Below are 26,812 nucleotides of genomic sequence, written 5' to 3'. Positions count from 1 at the left end.
AGTAAGGGACAAATGACCTCCTCCAGACTTTTCTGCCCCCGACCCAATTGTGCATGCCCTAAAGCACACAGGTCCCAGCCGCCACATTCCTCCTTACTGGAGGCTACTTCCAGGCGCCTCCTCACTTCAAAGCAAGGCAGGTTATCTCCTATGGCTGCCGCTATGGCTCCTGCCTCCTCCTTCTGTCTGTGGTCCAGTTCTAAAGGATGCGGAAGGGTGGGCATTTGCATCAGATTCCCACATCCCTGCTTGCTCCTGTGGGCCCCAGCTGATTGGAAGCTTCTTTGCAGCAGCTGATTTGAGGCCATCTTTCCTCCACTTCACTGGCCTCCAGATGGCTCAATAGCTCCTTCTGGTAAGGAAGAGAGTCAGGGCTAACCAGGAAGGTGCAGGGCTTCAGGCATCTTTGGACAGTGGGCTACAAAGAACGAAGTGGGGCTACAGGATACAGAAGATAAAAAGGGTAACATGGGAAGACTGGAATAAACAGAAGAACAGAAGAATGGGGGTACAGAAGCTTGTGGTAGCGCACAAAGAGTCATGGGTTATGCAGAAAATGTCAGCATGCAGACTTAAAGTGGGGTGACAAGAGAAAAGAGAATATATTTTATGGGGTAAGGCTCAGACTCAAGGGCCACCTACTCCCATTGGAACTTGCCCCACCACTCAGATCATGTTTGGAGGCCCTGTGCTGGTTCCCCACTGTCTGAGACACAGAAGATGGGTGAGGAGACATTAGTGGTGCTGAAGTTCTAGCACTCCTTCCCTAAGATTTGCCTAGCCCCTTCTCCACTGAATAGCAGATTATAAGCCAAAATAAGATGGAAATCCACTACCCTGTGTGGCCATCAATTGATTTGAAAACTTCATACAAATGCACGTGCGCACATCAAAAGCAAGAGGACTGAAAAGTGCCTTAACTCGCATGTGTGAATTCAAGGCTCTACTTTTCCATGGAGCCTTTAGGAAAACTCTATGGAAGACTCCTGCCCCCTGCTGCATATTTTTCTTTCTTTTAAACGTGTTGTATTGTTTTTAGTTCTGCATCACTGCTGTGCATCTGTGATAGTTTCACTGTGCTTTCATCTTTTATTTGTTGTAAGCTGCCTTGTGAACATTTTGATGAAAAGTCTGAATATACATTTTTTGCATAAATAGATGACAAATCCATGCTACACATCACACCAGACTCCACATCTTGTGTTATCATCTGCTTTGGCTGTCGCTCTACTCACCTGAAATCTGTAGAGGCTGCTGTCTGGTCTGAGTGTGAGATTTTTGGGTTCCTGAAGAGGATAGACATATCCATACTTGACCACCATACTTCCCAGGTTTAATGCCTCTATGAAGGAAAACATTGACTGCTATGGTTGATACATACAGAGTAAAGCCAAACATTCAAAGGCAAGCCACTGTTTAACAGAGAAAAATTCAGATTTGCTTAAAACAGTTGCAAGGGCCAAATTTTATGTCCCTTCCTACCTTCGCCACCAACCTGCAGGCGCTGCATAATCCAATGGAATATATCAGAACCTGAAAGACAAAGACAACAACACACCGTCTAAAACAGAGGTGCCACAGTTGCACAATCTTCACGTTCTGACCTGCTGACAGCAGTAACCATCTTGAATATAAACCTAGAGGAGACTACAGTTCCAAACATATAAACCACCACCTGAAGCCATCATCATCCTAAAACGAGAGTGGAAACAGACAAAAGTCTTTTTAGAGAACTGAAGGCAGTCTGGTGTCTGCATTCACCCTAATTTAGTTTCTGATCATCAGAATCTGTTTGTAGAGTAGTAGAAGAGAAATGCCCATGTATACACTAGGAAAGAAAACCTCGTTCAGACTTATTCAGACTGTAAAGACAGAAAATACCTAATCCTAGGAGCAGGGGTAGATTTTTCTGCTGTGGGGCAAGCTTTGATTCTCCCAGTGACCATACACCTCGCTCCAATTCTAGCAAAGATTTCCGCCGCAGCGCCCCCCCCCCCCCCCCCATACACACATTGGTGTTTTTAAAATGTGAAGCACTGCTTTGGGTGAGAGGAGGAGTGGCTTCATGATCACCACAAGGGTTAGCCAATCACTCTGTAAAGCCAGTTTCTCATGGAAACTGAAAAAAATCTGTTTTCCTCCTGAGCTCAATTCAGTTTGGAAGTTTGTGTGCCTGTTAGGTCCCAGGAAGGTGAGGCAATTCTGACAGGAGATATTCTACTCCTGCTAAGAGGCTGCCCTGCTAAGAGACCGCCTCCTCATCCTTTCATAGCAAACAGATTGCTAGCTTTTGATTTAAAAATGCCGGCTTTTTGTGCAGGGTCAAGGATCAAGTCAGGTCATAGGCTGAGCCAAGTCACACTTGACAGGTCATGTGGAGTTAAGTCAGAATCTGGTGGTTTAAAAGTAAAATCAAGACAGAACTTGGTGAGCCAGGAGGAAGCTAACAAGGTTGCAAGGCTGTCATCTGAAGATGGTGCCTTTATCTTAAATTCCCCCAAAGCACCGCCAAAGCAGATTAAATATTAGCATATCTCAACCCATCGAGGCAGGCAGCTGGATCAAGGCGGGTTGGGGCTGCTGATTTTGTTAGATCTATCGGCAGCCTTCGACATGGTCCATCATGATCTTTTGGACCGCCGCCTTGCCGACATTGGGATCCAGGGCACAGTCCGTCAATGGTTGCACTCCTTCCTACAAGGTCAGGGTCAGAGGGCGGTGCTGGGAGAGAAAGTATCACAGTGGTATCCTCTGGTGTGTGAGGTGCCGCAGGAAGCGATCCTCTCCCCTATGTTGTTTAACATCTACATGCGTCCCCTTGCCCAGCTGGTCTGGAGATTCAGGCTGGGGTGCCATCAGTCACTGGAAAATAGCACTGTGCAAGTGGAAGCAGCACAGGATCTAAGCCATAGGTACCTGCTGGTTCTAGTTTGCTTCCCTTCTTGGCTTGGCAGAAGACTTGGTGCATACAGCAAGGGCAAAACGTTAGCAAATTATTTACAACATGCTCTGTTCTTTGTAAGAAAGTGATGTCTTGAATGAACATAGCTGGCAGGCACAAAAAAGGAGTACAATAGTCATAAGCACACTGTAATGACAGATTCAAGACATCAAAGCACTGCTACCTGCTTATTTTTTATTCAGTGTGTTTGAGAGAGGGAATGCTGTAATTTATAGGCATAGAAATAGGTTGGATATTTGCTGTTTTTCTGTGAACCAAGCATAATGGAAAATTTCCTTATCGTGATTTTCCATTCTTTGTGGTCTCGGGATGGCAGCCTTAGTTGTCTGGAAGCAACCTTCTTTTGGCTGGAAAGACTGGATTGTTGTGACTACCCTCGTAACACTACAGGAAAAATAAAATTATTATTAACGCCAGCTGCCTTATATTTATTTAAAACAGTTTATGCTGCCTTTCTACCCAATCAGAGTCTACAAGGTGGTGAGCATTAAAACATTTAAGTAGTTAAAATACATTTAAAATATAAAATTCAATTAAAAAACGCAGAAACAACACTAGGAGAAGAGACAAAAACTGTTACTGGGGGTATGACAAATAAAACAAAAAAGTCTTCACCTACTGCTGAAAGACACCAATAAAAAGAGAAAGAGACAAATCTCCCTGGGGAGGGAGTTCCAAAGTTTTGATGTCATCATGAAGAAGGCCTTTTCTTGGGTTGCCACCTGTCTTGCCAGGGCCACAGCTGGGGGGGTGGGGCGGGAGGGCAGCCGCCACCCCTGGGGCATGCAGAGATGGCGGCAGAACTGCCTTTCCTACCCAGCCCACTCCTCCTGTAGGAGAGGCAGTTCTGCCGCCCTTTCTGCATGCTGCCGGGGCAGCGGCTGTCCTAGGGTTGCCAGGTCCCTCTTTGCCGCCGGCGGGAGGTTTTTGGGGTGGAGTCTGAGGAGGGCGGGGTTTGGGTTGGGGAGGGACTTCAATGCCATAGAGTCCAATTGCCAAAGCGGCCATTTTCTCTAGGTGAACTTATCTCAATCGGCTGGAGATGAGTTGTAACAGATCTCCAGCTAGTACCTGGAGGTTGGCAACCCTAGGCTGCTCCCCACCCCAGCTATGGCTCTGTGTCTAGCCTCAGCTGGCACAGGCAACTAAAGCAGGGCTGCCGAGGATGACTGGACTGAGCAGGTAGGTTTGTACTAGAGAAGGTGCTCCTTAAAGTATGTTGGTCCCAGGCCATACAGGGCTTTAAAGGTCAATACCAACATCTTGGATTGAGCCCAGAAGCAAATTGGAAGCCAGTGTAGGTGGAATGGGACTAGAGTGAAATGGTCCAGTCAGCACCCCAGCCACAGCATTCTGTACCAACTGTAGCTTCCAGACAGTATTCAAGAGCAGCCCCACATAGAGTGTATATGCATATGGCTGGTGCAGCATTCAGTTGCATGCTATTGTCAAAGGTCTCTTACCAGTCATAGCATGTGGGATATTCGTGATCATGACCCTCTGAGTGTGCATTTTGATGCCAGAGTTCGGATCCTGCATCTCCACCAACAGAACTTCAAACTGCAAATTATAAAAGATGCATGTTATGAATGAAACAGAAGGAAAATAAGAACTTGAGTGTGAAAACTAAACACTTAACACAAGAGAGAATTAAAAAATTCCGTTGACCTCATTCATGCTTTCTGGTAGGGTTGCCAGCTCCAGGTTGGGAAATACCTGGAGATTTTGGGAGTGGAGCCTCAGGAGGGCAGGGTTTAGGGAGGGACTTCAATGAGGTATAATGCCATAGAGTCCACCTTCCCAAGTGGCCATTTTCTCCAGGTGAAATGATCTCTGACCCCTGGAGATTAGTTATAATAGCGGGAGATCTCCAGCTACCATCTGGAAGTTGGTAACCCTACTTTCTGGAGATGTAAACCTGACTACTTATTACAAGATGAATGCATTTGGTAGTACAAACACTCTCACTGTAGTCGCTTCTCATTGGGAGCACATTACACGGGTGGCTGGGCGGTAAGGGTGCCAACCTCCAATTCGGGTCTGGAGTTCTGGAATTTGAACTGTTTCCCAGACTACAAAAGATCAGTTGCCCTGGAGAAATGGCAGCTTTGGGGGCAGACTCTGTTACATTACATCCATGCTGAGCTCCCCCCCCCCCCAAACTCTGCCCTCGCAGGCCCTGCCCTCAAATCTCTAGGAATTTCTCAAGTCAGACTTGAAAACTCTGTAAGTCAGGCACTGATTCCTTATGCTCTTCTGGGCACAATTAAAAGTGCAAGTTATTAATCTTTCAAGGCCTCAGCAGTTTAAGCCTAGGGATGTAAAATTTCTGACGATGTTGATGCTATGGGAAAACACTGCTTTTCAACCCCCCTGCCCTTGAGCAATTTTGGAAAAAAAATGAACTTTATTTAATACAATACTTTATCAAACCTAAACATTTTACTGCTTTAACAACATAAAATGTATCATTTATAACTTACAGAGCAATCCTAAGCAAAGTTATACCTTTCTACATCCACTATAGGCAATGAGTGTAAGGATTGCACTGTTAGTTAGCCTATAAAATTGTACTATTTGGCATATTTGTAAAATGTATAAGCATAACTGCATTAGATTTTTATTAACAACATTGAGAATATACCCAAAACTATGGAGAGAGGGTGGCAAACTGCTGTACTTATGCTATTTTAGCACTTGAATCTGGTGTTTGCCATTTAAGAAGTGAGACATTTTAAATATGTCTCTACTGTATTTGCTTTTATTTTGTCAGCCGCTGTGAACAAGTCTCTCAAGAGGTGAAATATAAATTTTCTAAAAAATAAATAATTGAAAATATAGCAAATTTTGCAGTGAACAAAAAAGTGTACTATTTCATAGGAGGACTAGCAGCATGTTTGGCTACCAACTTAAACTCTATAATATTGAAAACAGTGCTTTTTAAATAGCTCAAAAACACAATGGTGCCTTCCACATGGGGACAGGATTTTGTGGTTTCTGTGTTGCTCATGGGAATGCAAATAAAGCACTGCAGCAATGGGGCTTCCACATGGTAGGCTTCCCTGCCCCAGTCCCCCAGAAGTGGCCACCTCCCCTTCCCTGGGCCAACAGGGATTTTGCAATTGGTGTTTTTTTTTTTAATCAGCACTAGAATGCTGTATCAATAGGTGTTGCCAGTTCTCTGAACTCCTAGCTTCTAGCCCCTTCCCTTGCAAAGACATGCCTTTTTTCTTATATCTCCACAAGAGAAAGAGATAGAGATTTACTTAAAAAACAAAAACGAACGCTAGGGATTCAGAGAACTTGCAACACCTATTGTCACAACAGTGTATCGATATAAGGAGAGTCTAGTGCAAATTAAAAAACAATAAAAGCCCTCCTGTGATGGGGGAGGAAACAGCTGCTGCTGGGACAAGGTTAAGGGAAATGGCTGCCGTGTGGGCCGGAAAAATCTCAATTTTCCCACCCACACAGGAGCCATCCAGGGTTTACTGTGATCGTTCCCAAAATACTGGTGCAAAGCAGGTTTGAGAAATATCTGAGAAAAGCTGGGAAAGCCCCTGGAAGTGCACAGATGCCCAACAATGCTGTAGGAAAGCGGGGGCGGGGGAAACACTTTGTATTTAAAAAAATTCTCTCTGTTTTTGGTGCCTCGGCTTTGCTGGTGCCCTAAGCATGTACTTAGACTGGCTATTGAGTAATCCAACACTTGTTTTACATCTCATTGGTACTCTTTCCTCTAAACTTGCTTAATGGCATGCCATTGGGTTGAACAATCTCTAAAAATGCTTTCTGGCACTAAAACCAATGACTTTACAAACAAGGGTCCAAAGTTGGGCTAAGATAAAGACAGGAAGGGCAAACCAGATAATTTTAGCCAGAGGATATACTGCCATAGTTCAGGTGGTCTGGAACCAATGTGATGTTATATTAAGGACAAGGGGTGGGCAGGTTGGTCAGGTAACTAGTGGGCAGACTGCTAAATCCTCTTCAAAATCAGGAGAGATCTTACAAATACATCAAGAAGTTAAAACTGAGTATGTGGATTTCAGTTTATCTACTCAATTAGTACCTGATTCAACTCAAATCCAAGTAGTTAAATGGTTTGCGATGTGCCAGATGCCTTATTTTCTCTATGTGCTGTATCCTTTGTTCTCTGGAGTTTTGATGTTTGGCTAATGCAGTGTCATTGTTGCGTGTACAACATGTGAATGATCTAATCCATAAAGTTTGTGAGTACACTAGGTTGGACCCCATGGAGCCTTCCACTTACAGGATAATTCCGATCAGCAGAGAGCAACTTTCTCAACTTCACTCTCTTGCTGAAACCCCAACCCTCGCATACTGTTTCTGGGAATCCTGTGTCCACAATGAACAGCAGGGGACATTGGGGGCTGGAGCTGGATGGAGGAGGCAAGAAGGTTGAGCTTCGCAGACAGAAATCCTTCCATCAGTGGAAATGCCCCATGGGATCCAAGCCATTGTGCTTTATGTGTGGTGGTATAAGCAGTCAATTATTTGTCTTTCCCCAAGAAGTATATCAAAATACATCCACACTGCCTTGTGGAATACCTTGTATTATTTCTGCAAAGCTCTTGTTTGGCTGTTGACCCATTCCCCCCCCACACACACACACACTATAAATGATTACCCACTCTTCTCTCCTGATCCTTCCCCATTTATACTTGCTTAGATGAGGCAATAACAGCATTTCAGCAACGTCTATCCATCAGCCTCCCAGTTATGATAAGTAGTCAAACTTGGCACACATACAGTCAAGATCAAACCATGCTTTTAAAGCCTGAAACCAACGCAACTTAGAACAGCGGTCTCCAACAGGTAGCTTGTGAACAACTGGTTGCTTGCTGGCTGCTGCTGAGTAGCTTGGGCATTCCCCTAGGAGACCCAGGAAAAGATTGCTAAAAGATCTGTGTTGTTTAAAAAAAAAAACATATTTCAAAAATAATTTATCTGTGCTGTTTAGCTGATAGCTTCATTTCTTGCACCATTCCTAGTCTTCTGTACCTCTCCTGGTCTGTTACACAATCCAGCTGTCTCTACTCAACACATAAGTAGCAGATTGTCTCAGGTTATGAAGCTTACAGTATACCACAAGCAAAGAGAATGCTTCTGCTCAAAAAGGAGGTTGTTAAATATATAGCTTACACACTAGCAGCTCCTTGCTAACCCCCATGAGTGACTAGGAATCCAGAAATTTTGCTCCCCTAGCCTACCTCCTCCTAGCAACTGTCATGAACCCTCCAGTTCATGTTCTGGTGGTTTTTGTGATGAGCTACTTGAGGCTATAGGCAGAATATTTCCCTATTCTCTAACGCTTTCCCAGACACCAAGGTGACTCCACCCATACAAACAACCCATTTGTTTCCCTTGCCCTAGTATAGAATCACAGAGTTGGAAGGGACCACCAGGGTCATCTAGACCAACCCCCTGCACAAAGCAGGAAATTCACAACTACCTCCTCCACACACACCCAGTGACCCCTACTCCATGCCCAGAAGATGGCCAAGATCCCCTCCCTCTCATGATCTGCCTAAGGTCATTGCTGTCAGCATTGCTGACAGATGGCCATCTAACCTCTTCTTAAAAACCTCCAGGGAAGGAGAGCTTACCACCTCCCAAGGAAGCCTGTTCCACTGAGGAACCGCTATGTTAGAAAATTCTTCCTACTGTCTAGATGGAAACTCTTTTGATCTAATTTCAACCCGTTGGTTCTGGTCCAACCTTCTGGGGCAACAGAAAATAGTAGGGCTATAAAAGCTTCCTGTTAGGTTATGCACAGTCTTTACCTGGACAGTGCTCATTTTACGGCTCCAAATAGATGAGATTCTGAAAGAGCCATAATTAGGTCTTCCCAGCATTTTTAAAGGGATACACTGCCATACTGGGCTCCAGTTTGGGACTACAGCACAGGGGGAGATGGTTTTGCCACTCAAAACCACACCTTTTATTAGCCCTGAAAGGAAAAAGTAGCCAAAGGGAGTGTGCCTGCCTTTTTCCTTTGCAAGGGCTAATAATACTATGGTATATATGTAAATTTAGACTGGCAGGATAGAAAGGTTAATCCCCTGTATTGCAGCTGTAATCCAGCTATTAGTCTTCAGGGCACAGACCTGACCATGTCTTGCTTATTAAACTGTATAAGGAAGGGAAGAGATCATCCAGCATGAACTCAAATGAGCCAAGGGGGGAGGTAGGAAGGAGTCCCAGCTCAGGCTCCAAGGCAGGACAGTAAGAAAGCAGGAGGGGATGGAAGGACTAGGTGGAAACAGGGTCTAATCCTCCTCCTTTAATCACTTTGGGAAGCTGTGGCAGCAGGACAGGACTGTCCCCAAGGCCAGAGGGGTGGGACAGGGGTGATTAAAAAGGGGATCTCTTGACTGGACGGTAGGCAGCAGAGAAGGGGCCACCTTGTTGTCACGTGGTCAGCAAGCGATAACTTTATTTAATGAATGAGAGTGTGTCATCAGCCTGTCTTGTATAAAGGTAGGGTACTTGAATTTAAATTGATTGACATATTTTCATGGGATTTTATAGTGAGCTAGTGAGTTGATTTTAGTATACTCACAGTGCAACCTTAAGCAGTTGCACTCTTTAAGTGGACTTAGAAGGGTCTAACTCTTCTCAGGACTGTACTGCCAGTAAGCCAACCCCCACATTGATCTTTGCTGTTCCAAAGGGCAGATGGAGGGAACCTTATGGTCAACAAGGGTGGCACAGTTCACATGGAGATCTGTCATGCAAAATCCCCAGGAATTTGTTACTTCCCCTCCCTCCAAATACTATGCTGCTTTCTGCATGCCTGGTTTGGTAGTGTTGTACAGAACTTGCAGCAAGGAAAGCTCCCATGTGGACATGCTTTTAGCCACTTGTTCCTGGGAATAAAGGCCAGCTTGCACGTTACACCCACCACAGGGTGAATGATTCAAACTGTTCCACATGGCAGCTGTTATCACTTGGCAAATCATCCATATGCAATGATTGGACAGTTTTCATTGTGTTATCAAACATGTCCAGGAAAGGTGTGCAACAGTGCAATGGCAATTCATATGGTAAGCCACTGTAAATGAATAGTTCTCCCAATCTTCCTTAACCCATCTCAGCACAGGGAGGGGACATAGTTTAATGGCTTTGCATGCAGACACTCACAGATTTAGGGAGCTGGGCTTTTCTGTGCCTGAGATCATGGGGAGCCACACCAATCAAAGCAGAATGTACTGTGCTAGATGGAGCAACAGTATAAGACAAGTTTATCTTGATGTTATATCATGTTATCATTTCCTAGAACTGGCAGATGTCATATATTTTACAGAACCACCCCCTTTTTCAGACCACTGTAGCTCCAATGAACCAAGCCAAACAGAAGCCCATGCTTTGCAGCATCCTTTATAACTTAAATGTTGATCTTGCAGCCCTGTCACATCCTCTGTCTGAGGGTAGCAATATGGCCCACCAGAACAGCAATTTAATTCCATTACAGTATAGAGCATCATTTCACAGTAGGCTCCATTTTTTTAGATGCGATTTCAAAACCTTTTGAAAGGAACTGCTCCTCCTGTTTTAGACAAAGGTAAAGAAAGGCTACAAGCTTAGGTGTTGCAGTGATGGTGCAAGAGCTCAAAAAGACTCAAAGGGAGACTCAACAACCTCTTTTACATATAATTGAAGCGGGGAATCTCCCACACACAAAAAAGCATGCCCCCACTATTTCTGGGGAATTTTAATAAAGAAGATACACCCGACATATTCTGTTGTTGTACTTTATAAGAAGTAGTCAAGGCTAATACATCACTGTGGCAAAAAAACAGGAGGCCTTTTTGTCTCAATGAAAAAAAATAATGCAAGTGGCATGTAGCGCATTAACTGATATTCTGTTGTGATCCCTTTATCTTCTGTGGAATTCACAGGAGTGTAAATCAAAAGGGAATATAAACTACTGGTCTTTATTTTTAAAAAAGATAAATCACAAGTTTTAAGTAAAACAGTTCCAAAGGAACATATTTTGGAAACCTTCTTTGAGTATGAAAAGTACAAACCCTGGCAACAGATGACAAATATTGTGACACAGAATAAATCCACATTCCCTCTCATCTCTCCTTTTCCTACTTGTAATCTTGCTACCTCCTCCTGTGTTGATGCTTAGCTGTGAAGCAAATGTATACATATGCTGTGCTGTTCCCAAACGTGCAGAGTTTAAATGCAGCACACAGACGTGGAACAGGCAGCTGTATGTGTCACTGACAATTCAGCTAATTCTGATTACCAGGATAAGCCAGACCAAAAAAGGCAGAACACTCATTAGGGAAAAGCTGGGTTAACGCCCTCCCTATTAACAAATCTTTTCACATACTTGGCTCTATTAAAATGCTCTTTATAAGGACACTTGGAGGGAAAAGCTATTCCTAAACACAGCTATCTATCTTCATAACGTCTGATAGACTTAATTGTAAAAGCACATATATCCAAACTGGATTATAAACAGGCAGGTATCAGAGCTTGTGCCATCCTTTGAAAAAGACATCACAACCATGTCCTTAAGGGTGCATACTTAAATAAACAAATACTTAAGAACATTTAATATGGATTAGTTACTCCTTGAAAGAAGGAGATAGGGGGATTTTCCTCATCCTTTCTAGCATGCAACTGAGTGAAGTAAGAGTTCTAGTCCATGTCAATTAATTATTGGTAATTATCCTAGATTAACAACCTTTGTGTGGAAGAATCAGAACTTGCATACCTGTGGTCAGGATCTGCAACAATGATCTAGGAGGGGGGAGAGAAATTAACCAGCTTTGAACAAGACTGACAGTACAATCCGATGCAGAATTACTCCACTCTAAGATCAACCCTAACAAAAAACGCAAATAGAAAACCTCCAGATAGAAATAGAAACGAAACAGTAAGAAGTAACATTTGAATTAATACAATATATTCATAATGTTTGTAACCTCCACCCTGGCTCAGTTTCATTTCAAGCAGCTTCTACTATTGCCATGTGAACAAGGCTACGTAACAAGTTGCTTTCCTTTGCAGACTCTAGAAATTTGTCTCTAATTGCTCTAGAACAAAAGAGGAGGGAAAGAGAATCAATCATAATTCAGCTGTAAACTAATGGAATCACAGCATTCTTAGAAAATAATTAATTCTTAAAACTAAAAAAGGTACGCCTATTGCGATAACAACATACACAATATCTACATGTCATTCTTATCAAATGACAGATATTTTACATATGCATTCAGGGTTCCTCCAATAGGTGCTCCTATTGACCTGCTTACCAGGTAAATTTTAAAAATAATAGCAAGTTACCTTTTTCAGGAATGCCATTCTTGGCCTGTGACGCTGGCCTTGATCTATGCGTCTGATGGTCATTGTGCTGTATTTACTCAAGACAAAAGCTACAAAGGAAGATTTGTAAAAAAAATAGGCTTCACCAATGGCAGAGAAGAAGGTGGAGGTGGTTGCTGCTGCTGCTGCTGCTATTAGTGGTTTCAAGCAAACTGCATTAGTGGAACTCCCCAGCCTGGAAAATAAAGGCAGTGGTGGAATCAAACACTGCTTTGCCATAACCAATCAGCAAGGAGAGGGAGGGGGTCTTATTTGCATAGTGCCTGGAGCCTTTCCAGCTGCTAGCATTAGAGGGAGCCCTGCTCATCTGCTGAGGGCTGATAGGCTCGGAAAAGAAACCAGCATATCTCAAGCAAATCCCTCAACATTCGGAACCTTCCAGAGATTAGAAATTGTTAGAAGGGTTATCCTCATATATAACACAACTGGTAAGCAAACACACTTAGAAGGAATATCCTTAATTTCTTCCCATTCATAGCACTACATATATTTGGAGATGTCAATTTATTTAGAGTCATACCTCCTCCATTTTATAGATTTGGGGCAGGTAACAATAAAAACCAGTCAACTAAAAGATGTAAAACCTATATTTAAACCACCCTTAAAAACAGTGCACTTTCTATATCTTACTTAAAGATGCTCAGGCATGTCTCCAGTAAGAAAGGAATCCTGTTTTTGGAAGCCGGGCCAAGAACACTTCAGTCTTGCTAAATACAAGTGGGTTTGTCAACCACCTTAGCTCCAGCAGACACTTTATGCAGTGATTGTTTTCCATGGACACACTGGGGTTTAACTAGTGTCACAATGAAAGGGTAAAGGGCTTCAAATGTGGTCAGCATGAGCCACAGGGCTACTACAATGCTGCCCTCATTCACCTATGACATTTCCCTGAGTGTTTGGAAATACACATCTCCGTTTCAGCAGGGGGTAGCATCCTCCAATAGGGGTGGCCTCAAGATTCCACCCAGCTCTGTCTTATTCCCCATCCACTCTACCTCTGTGTGCAGACTTTGTAGCCAAGGGCAACCTACACCTAGAGAATACACAGGAGGCTCAATAGATGTCCAGCAGTTTCCACACAGCAGGCCTGAGAAATGAAGTCTCCAAGGCAGTAGTAGTAACTGACACATGGTGTGGAGAAACAGCACACTCCTACAAATTTATCCAACATCTTTCCACAGCTTGAGAAAGGCTGGGAAAGTGCTCTGGCCCTCTCACTGGGACAGTGACTGACAGTCACATCACTACTGGCACAAGCACTATTCCAAGGAGGAAACTGGCAGAGACTGTCCTGTTTGTTTGCCATATGGTATATGCAGTCTGCAGGAACCAAAGAGGCCCTGAAGCACAAACCATGCCATATCTTGTCACAATGAGACTGCACATGGTAGTAATGGAAAGGGGAACATCCTTTGCTGATATATTTCAACAAAAGGGAAAGGGAAATGGTAAAAGGTAAAGGTAGCCTCCTGTGCAAGCACCGGGTCATTCCTGAAGCATGAGGTGACGTCACATCCCGACATTTACTAGGCAGTCTATGTTTACAGGGTGGTTTGCCAGTCTCTTCCCCAATTGTCTTCCGTCTACCCCCGCAAGCTGAGTACTCATTTTACCAACCTCAGAAGGATGGGAGGCTGAGTCAACCTTGAGCCAGCTGCCTGAAATGGATGTCCGTTGGGATCGAACTCAGGTCGTGTGCAGAGACTGGACTGCAGTACTGCAGCTTACCACTCTGCGCCACAGGGCTCTTCGAGGAAAATTGAGATAAACAGAAGATAAGTCCCAGGAAACAGCTGGGGGAAGAAAAAAAATGAGCAGGGGGAAAAGGTTGGTTGGTCTTTCAACAGTGGCTTGTAAACATTCCTACGCAATTAAAACAGGCATGGCAGGTAGAGCCCTTCTGGTAAATCCACCTCGTTTCACTGGGATGCCCCCTGCCATGGCCCACAATCACTGCTACAGTCAAGCACCTGCTATAGGAGCTAAATCATCTACCAGGGTCTGCGGCTGAACAAGCTCCCATAGGGGGATATTTCCTCTCTTCTTGGTGGTGTTGCACACCATCCAGCCATGCATACAGAATATTAGCAGCTGTGCAGGCAGCCAGGACCCTACAGAAGCCACATGGTTTCTCCAGCACAGCAGCCTGTCCCTCCAGGAACAATTCCCAGATCTGTGATCCTGGGTCACTGTTACCTGCCCTGTAAGATAAACTTTGTCCTCTGCTGTTCCCAGGACACCAGCCAGCATCCTGAACATGGCCAACACAGGGTGAAGACCATAGGTCCAGGGACATATCTCTGCACCTTCATCTGTTTCAAAAACAACCCTCAAATGCAATTTCCGCTGCATTGTTGAGGGCAGGCATGCAGTTCAAAGCAGATCTCCTCTTCCTTTCCTCTGCTGTGTATTAGTTATTTCCAGTGACAGGCCTGATGATCCCAACATGGCCATACAAAGTCCCACCTGCCTTTCACACTATCATTCCATTCAAGTCTCTGAAGGTGCCCCTGGATATGTTAGTGGTCAAAAGGAGAGGAGTTTGTCAGGACTCTCAGCATGTCCCATAAGGTCAGAGCTGAACACTACCAGTAAACTCCACAGGCACCTCGAGATTATGAATTCCAGACGTGTTCGTTAATAAAGGAAGTAATGCACTCTACACATTCTCTGAGCACTCTAGTTCAGCTTTGTCTGAACGGATGAACACCGGCAGTGCTGATCCATGGCTCACATTAGACTCTTGGTAGCCAACCTTATGAGGATCTCCTGGTGCCGAAGAAGGGGAAAACACTCAAGTAACTGTACACCTGCTCATCAGAGACATGGAGTCAAGATGGGGGAGTGAGAGGCAAAAGACAGTATTTGCTGAAAAGTCATGCAGTGGGGCAATGCATGCGTGTGTTAAGTGCCGTCAAGTCGCTTCCGACTCATGGCGACCCTATGAATGAAAGTCCTCCAAAATGTCCTATCTTTGACAGTCTTACTCAGATCTTGCGAATTGAAGGCTGTGGCTTCCTTTATTGAGTCCATCCATCTCTCGTTGGGTCTTCCTCTTTTCCTGCTGCCCTCAACTTTTCCTAGCATGACTGTCTTTTCCAGTGACTCCTGTCGTCTCATGACGTGACCAAAATACGACAGCCTCAGTTTAGTCATTTTAGCTTCTAGGGTCAGTTCAGGCTTGATTTGATCCATAACCCACTGATTTGTTTTTTTTGGCAGTCCACGGAATCCGTAACCCTCTCCTCCAACACCACATTTCAAAGGAATGTTTTCTTCCTATCCGCTTTCTTCACTGTCCAGCTTTCACACCCATACACAGTAATAGGGAATACGATGGCATGAATTAACCTAGTCTTGGTGGCCAGTGACACATCCTTACACCTCAGAATATTTTCTAGCTCCTTCATGGCTGCCCTCCCCGGTCTCAATCTCCTTCTAGTGGGGCAAGACCCTTACGGTGATAATACAAAAGGAAGTCACAGAGCCGCAGTTCACCGCCCAAGTGAGCCGAGCAGCCGCTTGGGGAGCCCAATGAGAGAAGGGCCCGGCCTGCACGCGCCGCTGCCCCCGCCCGGGTCTGCGTCGCGCGGCCTCTGTCAACAACCCTGGAGGAACGGTACGAGAAGACGGCGCTTTCGGGCGCCCGCCTGTCACGTGACGCCTTTCGAGCGCCGTCCGGCGTCACGTGGCCTCCTGGAAGAGGCGGCGCCCGGCCGGCCGGCCGGCCCCGCCCCCTTCCCCGCGGCTGGTGCGCAGTCGCAAAGCACCGCAGGGCCGCGGCGGCCGCTCCCTGGCTGGCAGAGCTCGCAAAGATGGCGGATTTCCTGCCGTCGCGGTCCCCGCTGTCGGGCTGCTTCCCGGGCTGCCTGCTCAACAGCAGCGAGGCCGAGCAGCAGCGCAAGTCCAAGGAGATCGACAAGTGCCTCTACCGCGAGAAGACGTACGTCAAGCGGCTCGTCAAGATCTTGCTGCTGGGCGCGGGCGAGAGCGGCAAGAGCACCTTCCTCAAGCAGATGCGCATCATCCACGGGCAGGACTGGGACCGCAGCGCTCGAGAGGAGTTCCGAGCCACCATCTATAGCAACGTCATTAAGGGTGAGCGGACAGCTCGGATGAGGGAGGGGGGGGGCGGTGTGAGGCCGAACGAGACCCGCGTGGGGGGAGGGAGAAAGAGACGGTTGGAGTGGGAGAAACTCTGAGGGAGCGCGCGCGAGAAGCTGCAGAGCGCGGTGGCTCCTTGACCGGGGGGGGGGGAGGGACGCGGGGAGGACCGGGAAGTGGCTGGAGGGCCCGAGGCTGCGGAAGTGGCACGGGGAAGGGGTCGAGGGCGGGCTGTGGGGGGCGCCTGGGGGAGGTGGGACGGGCACGGCACCGCCCCGCGTATGCCAGGCGGTTCAGTGCTTCTCTTCCTCCGGCCTCCACGCGCCATCCTTCCCTCGTCGCCGTTCTGGGGCCTTTTCCCCGTGGGGTGTTGCCTGCTGGAACTGCTGTGGTGGGGAGGGATGCAGGGTAGGGTCGGTTCTGAGGGGCTGGGTAACGTTGTGCAACAAGTGGTGGGGAGGGACAGGTGGCCTTGAGTAGGGAGGGAGGGCTAGAGTAGGGGTCCGGCTGGGACGGAGAGCCTAGCAAGGGTGGCGTAGATGGATGGTGGTCAGGGTGGTGGTCTCAAGTGTCGTGATATTTGCTGGGGTGGCAGCTTGTGAGTTGGTGTTTCGCCAAACGTCAAAAACTGTTTTTGTGCACGGTGTTATGTGATGATGGAGGATGTGGCTGGGACTTGAAAGGCTTCAGGCTGCTGTGATGGCATGTTACGTCAAAGGGTCGATTTATGAGCCATGAGACTGGCATATGTAGAGAGAAGAGAACGGCCATTGGTCTATGGAAGTAGGAGTTGCAGTGGCTAAGTGAACCTGCGGCAGCAAGTTGTGACCAGTAAAGAGCAGCTAGAAGATTGTGAGCATATCAATAGAAGAGTTTTTATTGAGTATAGTGAAAATGTTTCAGGCATGAATGGTGGAGGGCTGATGTTTCATAATCAAATGGGCAGATCAAGGAAGGCCCATGGCTCAGTAATAAAGCATACATTTTTGCATATAGAACGGCCTAGGTCTAATGGCTGCTATCTCTAGCTAACAAAGCTTGGGTAGCAGGTGCTGTGAAAATCCCCCTGTGCCTGAGATTCTGGAGGACTGTCATCAGTCAGAGTAGGCAATACTGAGCTTCCGTTGAGTTCAGTGTCCCACATAGCAAACATTTGCAGCTAACAGTCAAAATATATCGTGAGAAATAACAGACTTGGAGGTATAGGAAACCAAAAGATTGAAGGTAATGGGATGGAAACCCAGCAGGGGATGTACTTGTGATGGCCTACATTGGAACAGAGTTGAATCAGGTGCGGCTTGAGTAGAAGTTTTAAAGTTTTATCAGTAAAAAGTTGCTAAAACATATTACCTCATTTTATTTGTTAGCAGTATACAGACAGTTTTGACATTATAATGTGTAATTTTTATATTACATGAAAAGGTATGAAATCAGGGGCCAGAAGGATAAGCAAGGAGAGTTTTCAGGGATAACACAATTGGGAGACTATGGTGAGCTTGTTACAAGGAATTTTAAAGAAATGTTCTCACAAGGAGGTGAAGCATAAGAAGCCTGTTCCAAACATGTCCAGTATTGGATACCTCTTTGTCATTGCTTGAAGTCTTTTTGTACTTGTGGTATAGAGGTGGGTTGAGTAAACTTATGTTCTGTACTGATCATTCTTTTTGACACTGTACAAATCAGATGCCAGCAAAATTTATTTATCTTGTGTACAATATAGCAAATTGTCAGTAGCAGTGAAAGTAAAAACGAGACTGAACAGGTTTAAACTATAATCTTATACTATTCCATGTTACTATTTGTAGCTCAAGCCAAACCCAATTTTTTAAGGAGGGGGGAGAAGAATACAAGTTAGCTGACATGTCAAAACTACTGATTTCCCAAATAAATGTGTTATAATGCAAAATCCACCTTGAGTCTCAATGAGAAAGAGGGACTATAAATGAAGTCAGTAAATTTATGCATCACATACTTTAAGGCCAATGGTTATATGCTTACAAGGACTACTGCTTTAAATGCATGTTGATCTATAAATGAGTACCCATGCTTTACTCTGGTCTGAAAGACGCTGAGGTCTCTGCCGCTGCTGGTCACATAATACTCCAGGAAAGATGAGCCACTTGCAGGTGATTAATTCTTGGTACAACGAGAGCCAGCATGGTATAGTGGTTAAGAGCGGTGGACGCTAATCTAGAGAACTGGGTTTGATTCCCCACTCCATATGAGTGGTGGACTATAATCTGGTGAACCAGGTTTGTTTCCCCCCTTCTCCACATGAAGCCTGCTGGGTGACCTTGGGCTAGTCACAGTTCACTCAGAATTCTCTCAGCCACACCTACCTCACAAGGTACCAGTTGTGGGGAAGGGAAGGCAGTTGTAAGCCCCTTTGAGACTCCTTAAAGGTAGAGAAAAAGCAGGATATAAAAACCAACTCTTCTTATCCAGTTTGTAAAATTGTCACTTGTAGCCCTACACTTGGAGAGCTAGTCCTGTTCTCTATTTTCCAGGTACCTGAAGGTACCATTGAACATTTCCAAATATATTTACCTGGGTCTCTAAAACTGAGTTTATAGCTCTAATGTTGTTCCTGTCTTCCTATAGATTGTTACTGTTTTTGTACACAACCATAATGGTTAGAAATTCTCTGAAGCTTGTATATAATTGGTCACATTAAGAGTTCTGCCCTAGGAAAAGCTGCCTTCTGGGCGACTGTTCACTCTTAAACTCCTACACAGATTACATGTTTCTTTTTTATGTTTACAAGTGCCATCAGGATATGGTATATGTTATAACCAATTTAATTGCTAGCATTTGGTTTCATCCTTTTCAAAGTTGGGTACCCGAAATGTTCGGTGAAACGAGACCTAAATCCCAACATTTCACCCAACCTTTTGGTACCCAAATTTGTATTTTAGGTTGGGTCTCCACCCCCCTGTTTCATTAAGTCTTTTCAACCCAGTTATTATGCTCACTAATCTAAGGGTGCAGGGGCAATATTACATGGCTGATCTTTTTGGGCATTAAACAGTGCCGCTTTGAACAATTGATGCAGATGTTAAACATGGATTAGTTTGTTTTACATGATTAGTAATGGAGTTTGTTTACAAAATACAGACTGAAGAACTGTTGTTTCTACTTACAATGATATGATAGAGCCTACGGGAGAAATTAAGACCTTGATTAAACTTCAAGAAAAATTTCAAAAGTTGAACTGGTTGACTTACTTACAACTGAGGTCCAATTTGCAAAAAGACTGTTTGTATCCTCAGTCATTCCGTGAACTAACAGAATTTGAGCAGTTAATATCTAAAAAGGATTCACACGTATTAGGAAAAATTTATAAGCTTCTCCTGAAATATGATACTGAAGAAGAACAGGTGAAAATAAATATGATAAAGTGGATGCAAAATTTTGGAGAAATGATCAACATGGAATTATGGGAAAAACTTTGCACTTCCGAATTGAAATTTACTGTCTGCCAAGAAGTGAAAGAAAACTGGTATAAAACCTTTTATAGATGGTATTTGACTCCTAATATGCTTTCCCAGATGACAACTCCAGGGGAAAAAGGTGCATGTTGGAAATGTCAAGTGACAGACGGCTCTTATTTTCATGTTTGGTGGACATGTCCAAAATTACAACTATATTGGAAAAGAATTCACCAAGAACTACAGTTGATGTTAGACATGAAGTTTACTTTTGACCCCAAATTTTATTTACTCAGTATAGTTCCGCCAAATTTACCTCCGAAATCGCATGACGTTTTTAAATATGCTACAACAGCCGCAAGAACGGTGTTAGTAAGAACCTGGAAACAAACTCACACTCCTGAAATAGATGATTGGAAAGAAAAACTCTTGGAATATGCAAGTATGGCCAAAATGACTTTTGAATTAAATCCTAAATTCAGTGAATCTACTGAGCAATTTGAGGAGAAATGGGCGTCTTTTTATATTTATATAAAATGTATAATTTGAACGAAGTATATAAACTATGTACTATATTCTCTTACTTTAATTAACTGCTAAGTAATATATGAATTTTTAGATATTAGAAATCAGCCCGACACAAGTATAACAAATCACAGATATTCTGTAACTATGTTTTATACAGAAATCATTTTATAACACTGTATTGTTTTTATAAATTTAGCGTTTACCCCTTCCCTTTTTTCCTGTACCCTCTAATTATATAAATAAAAAATTATTAAAAAAAAAAAGAAAAACTGTTGTTTCATCATTGTCTGTCAGCCGTAAATGCTTCCTTTTTCTTTAGAAGATCTTACTCTAGTACACTCCCCCAACCAACAGAAAATCTCCCTAATTAGTAATCATTATTCCCTATTTTGCATTAAGAACAGCCTTCAATAATTTCTTGGTTGCACACTAAAACTGTATAGCAACAAACAATGTGTGGCAAGGGGGAAAATAGTTTCAAATTAAAGTTATTATGTATAATAATTTCTTGCTGTCTAATATCAGACAAGTAAAATCATGTAGTGGAAATAAATTCAGAGGATAGCCATGTTGGTTTGCAGTAGAAGAGCTCGATTCAAGTCCAGTAGCACCTTAGACACCAACAAAACTCTTGGGTTTTAAGCTTTTGATAGCCAAAGCTTCCTTCGTCAGAAACATATAATATAAGACTCTTAACAGTATATACATATTTTAAAAACTTTGAATGAGATATTTGTTGACACCAAAATAGTTCAGGGTGTTCAGGCACCATGCATGTCTTCTACCTTGTGTCACAATGATATACTGTAGTATCCAAAGTATGTCACGTTAATAATCTTGTTGTAATCCTTAGAACAGGATTACAACAGATTATGAATGTGAAGCACCTTAAAAAAGGTAAACCAGTATCTCTCCATTGCAAGGGAAGGGGCTGAGGTTCAGAAAGGAGATTGCCTGAAGCAACCTAGTGAAATTCTAGATGGTTACTCCCTAATTCATAGTTTAGTCCTTAGCCGCAGTACTGCACCAGCGCTCCTTGGTGTTTCATTTTGTCTCTCAGTCTTGTAGCCATTAAAGCACTTTCTCCTATTAATTTTATTTTTAAATTAGTATTTCATTTTGAATTTTCAAGATGGTATGACATGAACAAGGCCTTCCTATGGGAGCTGCATCATCTAAACTGAAGTTCTCAGGGACTCACGTGAGGGCTTTTTCAGCTGTAGCCCCCAGATTATATAGCCCCCTTTCTTAAAAGTTTAGTATGGCATAATCTTTCTAGACCTTCCATTGATGTTTTTATTCTGGAAGGCCTTTGAAAGTTGATCTAGGTTGATGGTTTTTATGTTTTGTAACCTTGTTTTAATGTTTGTTTTTTTGATGAGTTTATGATGATTTGTGCTTTTATGTTGTCACCTGTTTTGGGCATCTTTTTAAAAGACATAAATAGCCCATATGCCCAAAATTTAGCATGCAATCAACCTGAATGTTTTTCTTGTGGTGTCAGTATTTATACAATGCATTCCCAGTTGTTTTTACTATATGAAGGTGTTCAGTTGAATGTTGATTCATAAAACCGATACAACTTTATTGTATCAGCATTAACCTCTCTCAAAGCCTGGAACAGGTGTGTTTGTCTGTTGAAGTCTAAATAACACTGCCAAACACCCCCCTCCCCCCAAAAATTTGGTTGTTTAAATATCAAGCTTGAGCGTGTTAATTGCAATGACATCTGGAAGGCCATTTACCCAAATCAGATTTTTTGAATCAAGGTGTTGTGTGCTGAATGTTGTACTTAAGCATCATAGCGGTAGCCCATACTTTAGGGTCAGAATAACCATAGTTCCTTATTATAAGGGGGGAAAGGACTTTTAAACATGTTATTTACAAAGCTGATGGCTTTCTATTTTCTGAATGCTGGTAAGTATGGTTTGAAGTTATCGGTTTCAGAAGTGCAGCTGTTAAAGGTGAATGTCCTGATTCAGCATTTGCCTTATATGTACAGTATAAGACCTATATATGTGGCACTGTTCTCAGGACCCAATTGTATATAGGGTCTAGTTGTTTGCAAAAGCAGTGAATCGTAGTATCACCTTCCACTTACCTGCTTTGGCTCAGGATTCTGCAATGGTTCAGTACTAGAGATGTAAACTTTCTATAGGCATTGAAGTCAGGCTGGGCAAACTGTTATTTGCTGAGGAGGGGTATCACAAATGTTGGAAAGAATTGAAATATATTCAGTATTTACTTGCCTATCAAACCTAAATATACTTTACTGCTTTAATAGCAAAAATGCATAATTTATAATTTAGCTGTACAGTTAAACTATTCAGGACACTTAGCAAATTTGCAAGTACAATTGCCTTTGTTATCTACAAACAAAATTGTAAATATACCCAATAACTGAGAAGGAACTGCAAACTGCTGCGCCCTTTCCTCCCTAAGCACACATATTTTAGTTTTTGTCATTTAAGAAATAGGGAGAAAAGTTGCAATGAGAATGTAATTTGTTGTAAACAAAAGAGTTATGTCTAAATAATTCCATCCTTATGCCATCACAATAGGACAACCAGCATACCTGGCTATCAAATCAAACTATATAATTGAAAACACTGACCTCCTTAATGAGAGAGGGATATGGCTCAGAAGAGCATATGCTTGGCATGCAGAAGGTCCCAGGTTCAATCCCTGGCATCTCCAGCTAAAAGGACCTGGCATAACTGACCTTGATGGACCAATGGTCTGATTCAGTATAAGACAGCTTCATGTGCTCAAAGTACTATAATCAAATATTGTAGCATATTAATTAATGCCAGCATTATTCACAGTAAAACAATAAATATCCTTAAAATATGGATGGCTACAGTTTACATAGGAATTTCTGTCTTCTAATGCTGTGGATTGCCTTAAAAATTCATGCTACACATTTCAAACGAGTAAAGTCTTGCAATTAAAGGAATATAACTGATTCCAAAAGAGAGAATATCTCATAGTTTTTTTTTGTGTGTTTGTGTGTGTTTTTTTTAGTGCTTTTCTAAATCCTCCTTTTTTTCATTGGAAACATTGAAAAATCCAGAGGGGGCAACTTTTTCATCCAAGTTTAAGTTTTTTCCCCCCCAAGCCCTTTTCCTCTCCAGTTCAGACAGACCTTATGCCATGCACCTATAATCTGGCTGGTGCCATTTGCTTTGCCCTTGCACATGGCTAAAGAAGATGCATGTTCTCACTCATATCTTGATGTGGGCAAATATTGGCATCTTTGTGTGCTAAATGGGTCTACTGCAAGCAATTTTTGCCCATCTTTTGCTTATTTCTTACAGTTGTTTCTTGATCTGGGCATTTTCTGCATGTGTGTGAGTGTTTGCACTGTAAGAAAACTTTATCGGATCTAATGTTAAATGCTAATGCTATTAGAAAACTAATGAACTTTCAATTTTGTTTAAGGAATAAGAGTCCTTGTGGATGCTCGAGAGAAACTGCATATTCCCTGGGGAGATCCTGCTAACCAAAAGAATGGTGACAAGCTGATGGCTTTTGATACCCGCTCAGCAATGGTGGCACAAGGGATGGTGGAGACCACTGTTTTTTTACAGTACCTTCTAGCAATTAGAGCCTTGTGGGCAGATAGTGGTATCCAGCATGCCTACGATAGGCGCAGAGAATTTCAACTGGTAAGATGCACAGTTCTTTCTTAATGCTGTTCTTGTTGAGATAGTACATTTGAAAAAAAAATGCAATTGAAACAATGGTCATAATAAAAACTATTAGATTTTCCTAAAATAACAAATAACAAATGTAGGTTAAGAGGTAAATAAAGATATATAGCCTAATCAGGCTGGATTTTAATTTCAGAAATCAGTATTTGTGGAGGTCATTTTTCAAAAGGTCAGGCAATGGAGCAATAGCAGACTTTAGAGTACTTCAGCTTCTCTTTAAAAATATGCTTGGATTTATTCTGGGGGGGAAAGCTAGTGTTCTGTGTCCCAGTGATTATTAAAGAAGGCCATAGGTCACCCTCAAGTGATGATCTATGAATCTGGCGGGGGGATCAGAAATACTGGTGCATTTGGAGGTTTAAGGTTAACCTTCCTTTTCCCAATGAGTGGTGGCTTCTGACAACAAGCAAAGTGGAATTGTTTCCATCTCTCCCTGATGATTAAATTCTACACCCCAGATTTCTCTTCCCAGGCACTTAAAGTGGCACTCAGTAAATAGGAATCAAGCCTAAAGTTAAGAAGCTGCCTGATGGCTGTTGGGCACAAGAGTCTACTTAAATGTATGGTTGACATCTCTGAATTATATGCATATCACATAAATATACCTATAAAATTTTCTTTGTCTGGAGTTTGTTCTAACATTTTGCTAGTTATATGCCTGCTTGCCATCTCAGATCCTCCTAGGCCACCTCTTGATTGAACACTCCCTTTGAATTGGCAGTTCTGCTGCAACAGATTTCTGCTGCTTTTTTGGTGGCAGCTCCAGCATTATGGGACACCTTCTCTGGGGAGTCCCAGAGAGCCCCTATGCTGACAGCCTTCTATAAGAAATGCAAGGCTGTTCTTTTTAGATGGGCATTAATTTTATCTGGAGGGTCTGTATTTTGACAAAAACTTGTATAGTTGTACCTTTCCTCTTTCGATTTTACTTGTCTGTGGGTCAGGTTTTTGGTGAGCCACTTTGAGATGTTGTGATTGTCATAAGCTTGCATATAAATATTTTATTTAAAGGGGGAACTTTGATATGTATTTGGGGTAGTGAATTATAGGTTAAAGAATCACTGATGTATCCTGTGGTGCCAGCGTGGTATAGTGGTTAAGAGGTGGTTTGGAGCAGTGGAGTCTGAACTGCATTTGTTTCCCCACTCCTACACACAAAGCCAGCTGGGTGACCTTGGGCAAGTTACAGCTCCACCTACCTCACAGGTTGTCTGTTGCGGGGAGGTGAAGGGAAGGGTATTGTAAGCCGGCTTGAGTCTCCCTTAAGTGGTGGAGAAAGTCGGCATATAAAAACCAACTCTTCTTCTTCATCTGTTTAAAACATAGTATTTATGGTTGATGTTTAAACCCAATGTAATACAATAAAGTTTATTTTTTGTGGCCAAAGCCCATTACTATCTGTCATATAAAGCCTAGTCATAATAATAACATTAAAACAGTCTGGCCAAAAAATGCTAGTCATTAAATGCATTAAATGCCCTGATTAAATACAGCTTTAGCCCGAATTTTCTTGGCTGCTTAGGCAAAGAGTGATACTCTATAGGAGGCAACTCGATTGGCATCTGAGAGGAGGAAGAGCAGCTTCTCAGAATCTGAAAAGAGATTTAGGTCATTTAGAAGCTCTGTAAGAAATTTAGTTCTGAGTTCTGTATAAAGAGGACAGAATAGAATATAATGCTTTAGGTCCTCTGGAACTGCGACTCCACAAATGCATAGATGAGAGGTCCACGGTGTTTAGGAGTGATGTCCAATTAGCAAAGCTGTTGGCATCGTTTGAAACCAGATTGAGGTGAAAGCTATTATGAGATTGTGAAAGGGCTACTGACCAGATATGAAGCTCTTGACATAATCCCTTTTAAACTGGTTAAACCATGGGGAGAATTTGGACTGGGGGATTAATTGCCTCTCTGATGCAGCATCACATTAAGATACCCAGTCACGAATGTTGGTACCTGCTGTGGGGACACCCTAGGTGTCATCTGATATGGATTAGCATTTCAGGATGTTGTTTTAGCGGGCTAACTGAGCAGCAAACCCAGATTCTGATAGGGTGTGCGGGATCAAGGTAAACAGCCAGATGTGTTGACAAACTAAAATGGAGAGACCCCCTCTAAAGAGGGGTGGGGCAGGGCAAGCATTTCAAGCATCATGTTCTGTGGTTTGCATCCAGTCCCTAATGTTACATCTAGGCTGAATCTAAAAGTACAATCCTGTGCAGAGTTCCTCCAATCTAAGGCTCCTGAAATAATCGTGTTTAAACTGCGGAACTTTTATGGAACTACCTGCAGCCTGTGTGTTACTGGTGTATTTTTCTTAAGTCAAACTACTATCACAGCAAAGTAAGCGAATTTAGAAATGCTTACAACTGTATAATACTTAGAACAAATACTCAGGATAATGTGACTTCCATATGATTTAAAAGATGTGTACTTCATGTGACTGTGTTCCTGAATTAATATACTTGAATCTTGCATACTCTTAAGACTTTCATATATTCCATAATACTGAATAAAATTTTAACTCTTGACAGTCCACATTCACTGTGTTCCATTCTTCTCAAACTTTGTGTTCTGAGGAAATGTATACTTCATATCCATCTGAATATTTTGAGTTGGATCCAAATGTTTCTTCCATGAGTAGAAATGCATTTTTGTTTGCACAAGGTGGGATGAATGACTTTTGCCAATTTCCCCCTCCCGCTGCCAACCCCC

At 43.0% G+C, this 26,812-nt stretch overlaps 2 protein-coding genes across 2 annotated transcripts in view; one reads left to right on the top strand and one right to left on the bottom strand.

Moving 5' to 3' along the window:
• RGS9 (regulator of G protein signaling 9) overlaps nt 1-12,386 on the bottom strand; it is a 49,672-nt gene extending 37,286 nt beyond the window's left edge. Inside the window, 4 exon segments of the mRNA XM_056848812.1 lie at nt 1,236-1,342; nt 1,483-1,533; nt 4,426-4,522; nt 12,290-12,386. Of these exon segments, the coding sequence (XP_056704790.1) occupies nt 1,236-1,342; nt 1,483-1,533; nt 4,426-4,522; nt 12,290-12,352 (318 nt within the window). The 5' untranslated portion in view covers nt 12,353-12,386.
• A 3,705-nt stretch (nt 12,387-16,091) lies between these two features.
• Nucleotides 16,092-26,812, top strand: part of GNA13 (G protein subunit alpha 13) — a 63,717-nt gene continuing 52,996 nt past the window's right edge. Inside the window, exons 1-2 of the mRNA XM_056851816.1 lie at nt 16,092-16,426; nt 23,830-24,056. Coding sequence (XP_056707794.1) covers nt 16,144-16,426; nt 23,830-24,056 — 510 coding nt within the window. The 5' untranslated portion in view covers nt 16,092-16,143. The remainder of the gene's footprint in view (nt 16,427-23,829; nt 24,057-26,812) is intronic.

The sequence above is a fragment of the Euleptes europaea genome, chromosome 1, assembly GCF_029931775.1.
Source record: "Euleptes europaea isolate rEulEur1 chromosome 1, rEulEur1.hap1, whole genome shotgun sequence".
NCBI classification, from domain to species: Eukaryota; Metazoa; Chordata; class Lepidosauria; order Squamata; family Sphaerodactylidae; genus Euleptes; species Euleptes europaea.
Note: the sequence above shows the minus strand (reverse complement) of the source record. Positions and strands in the feature narration are given on the sequence as shown.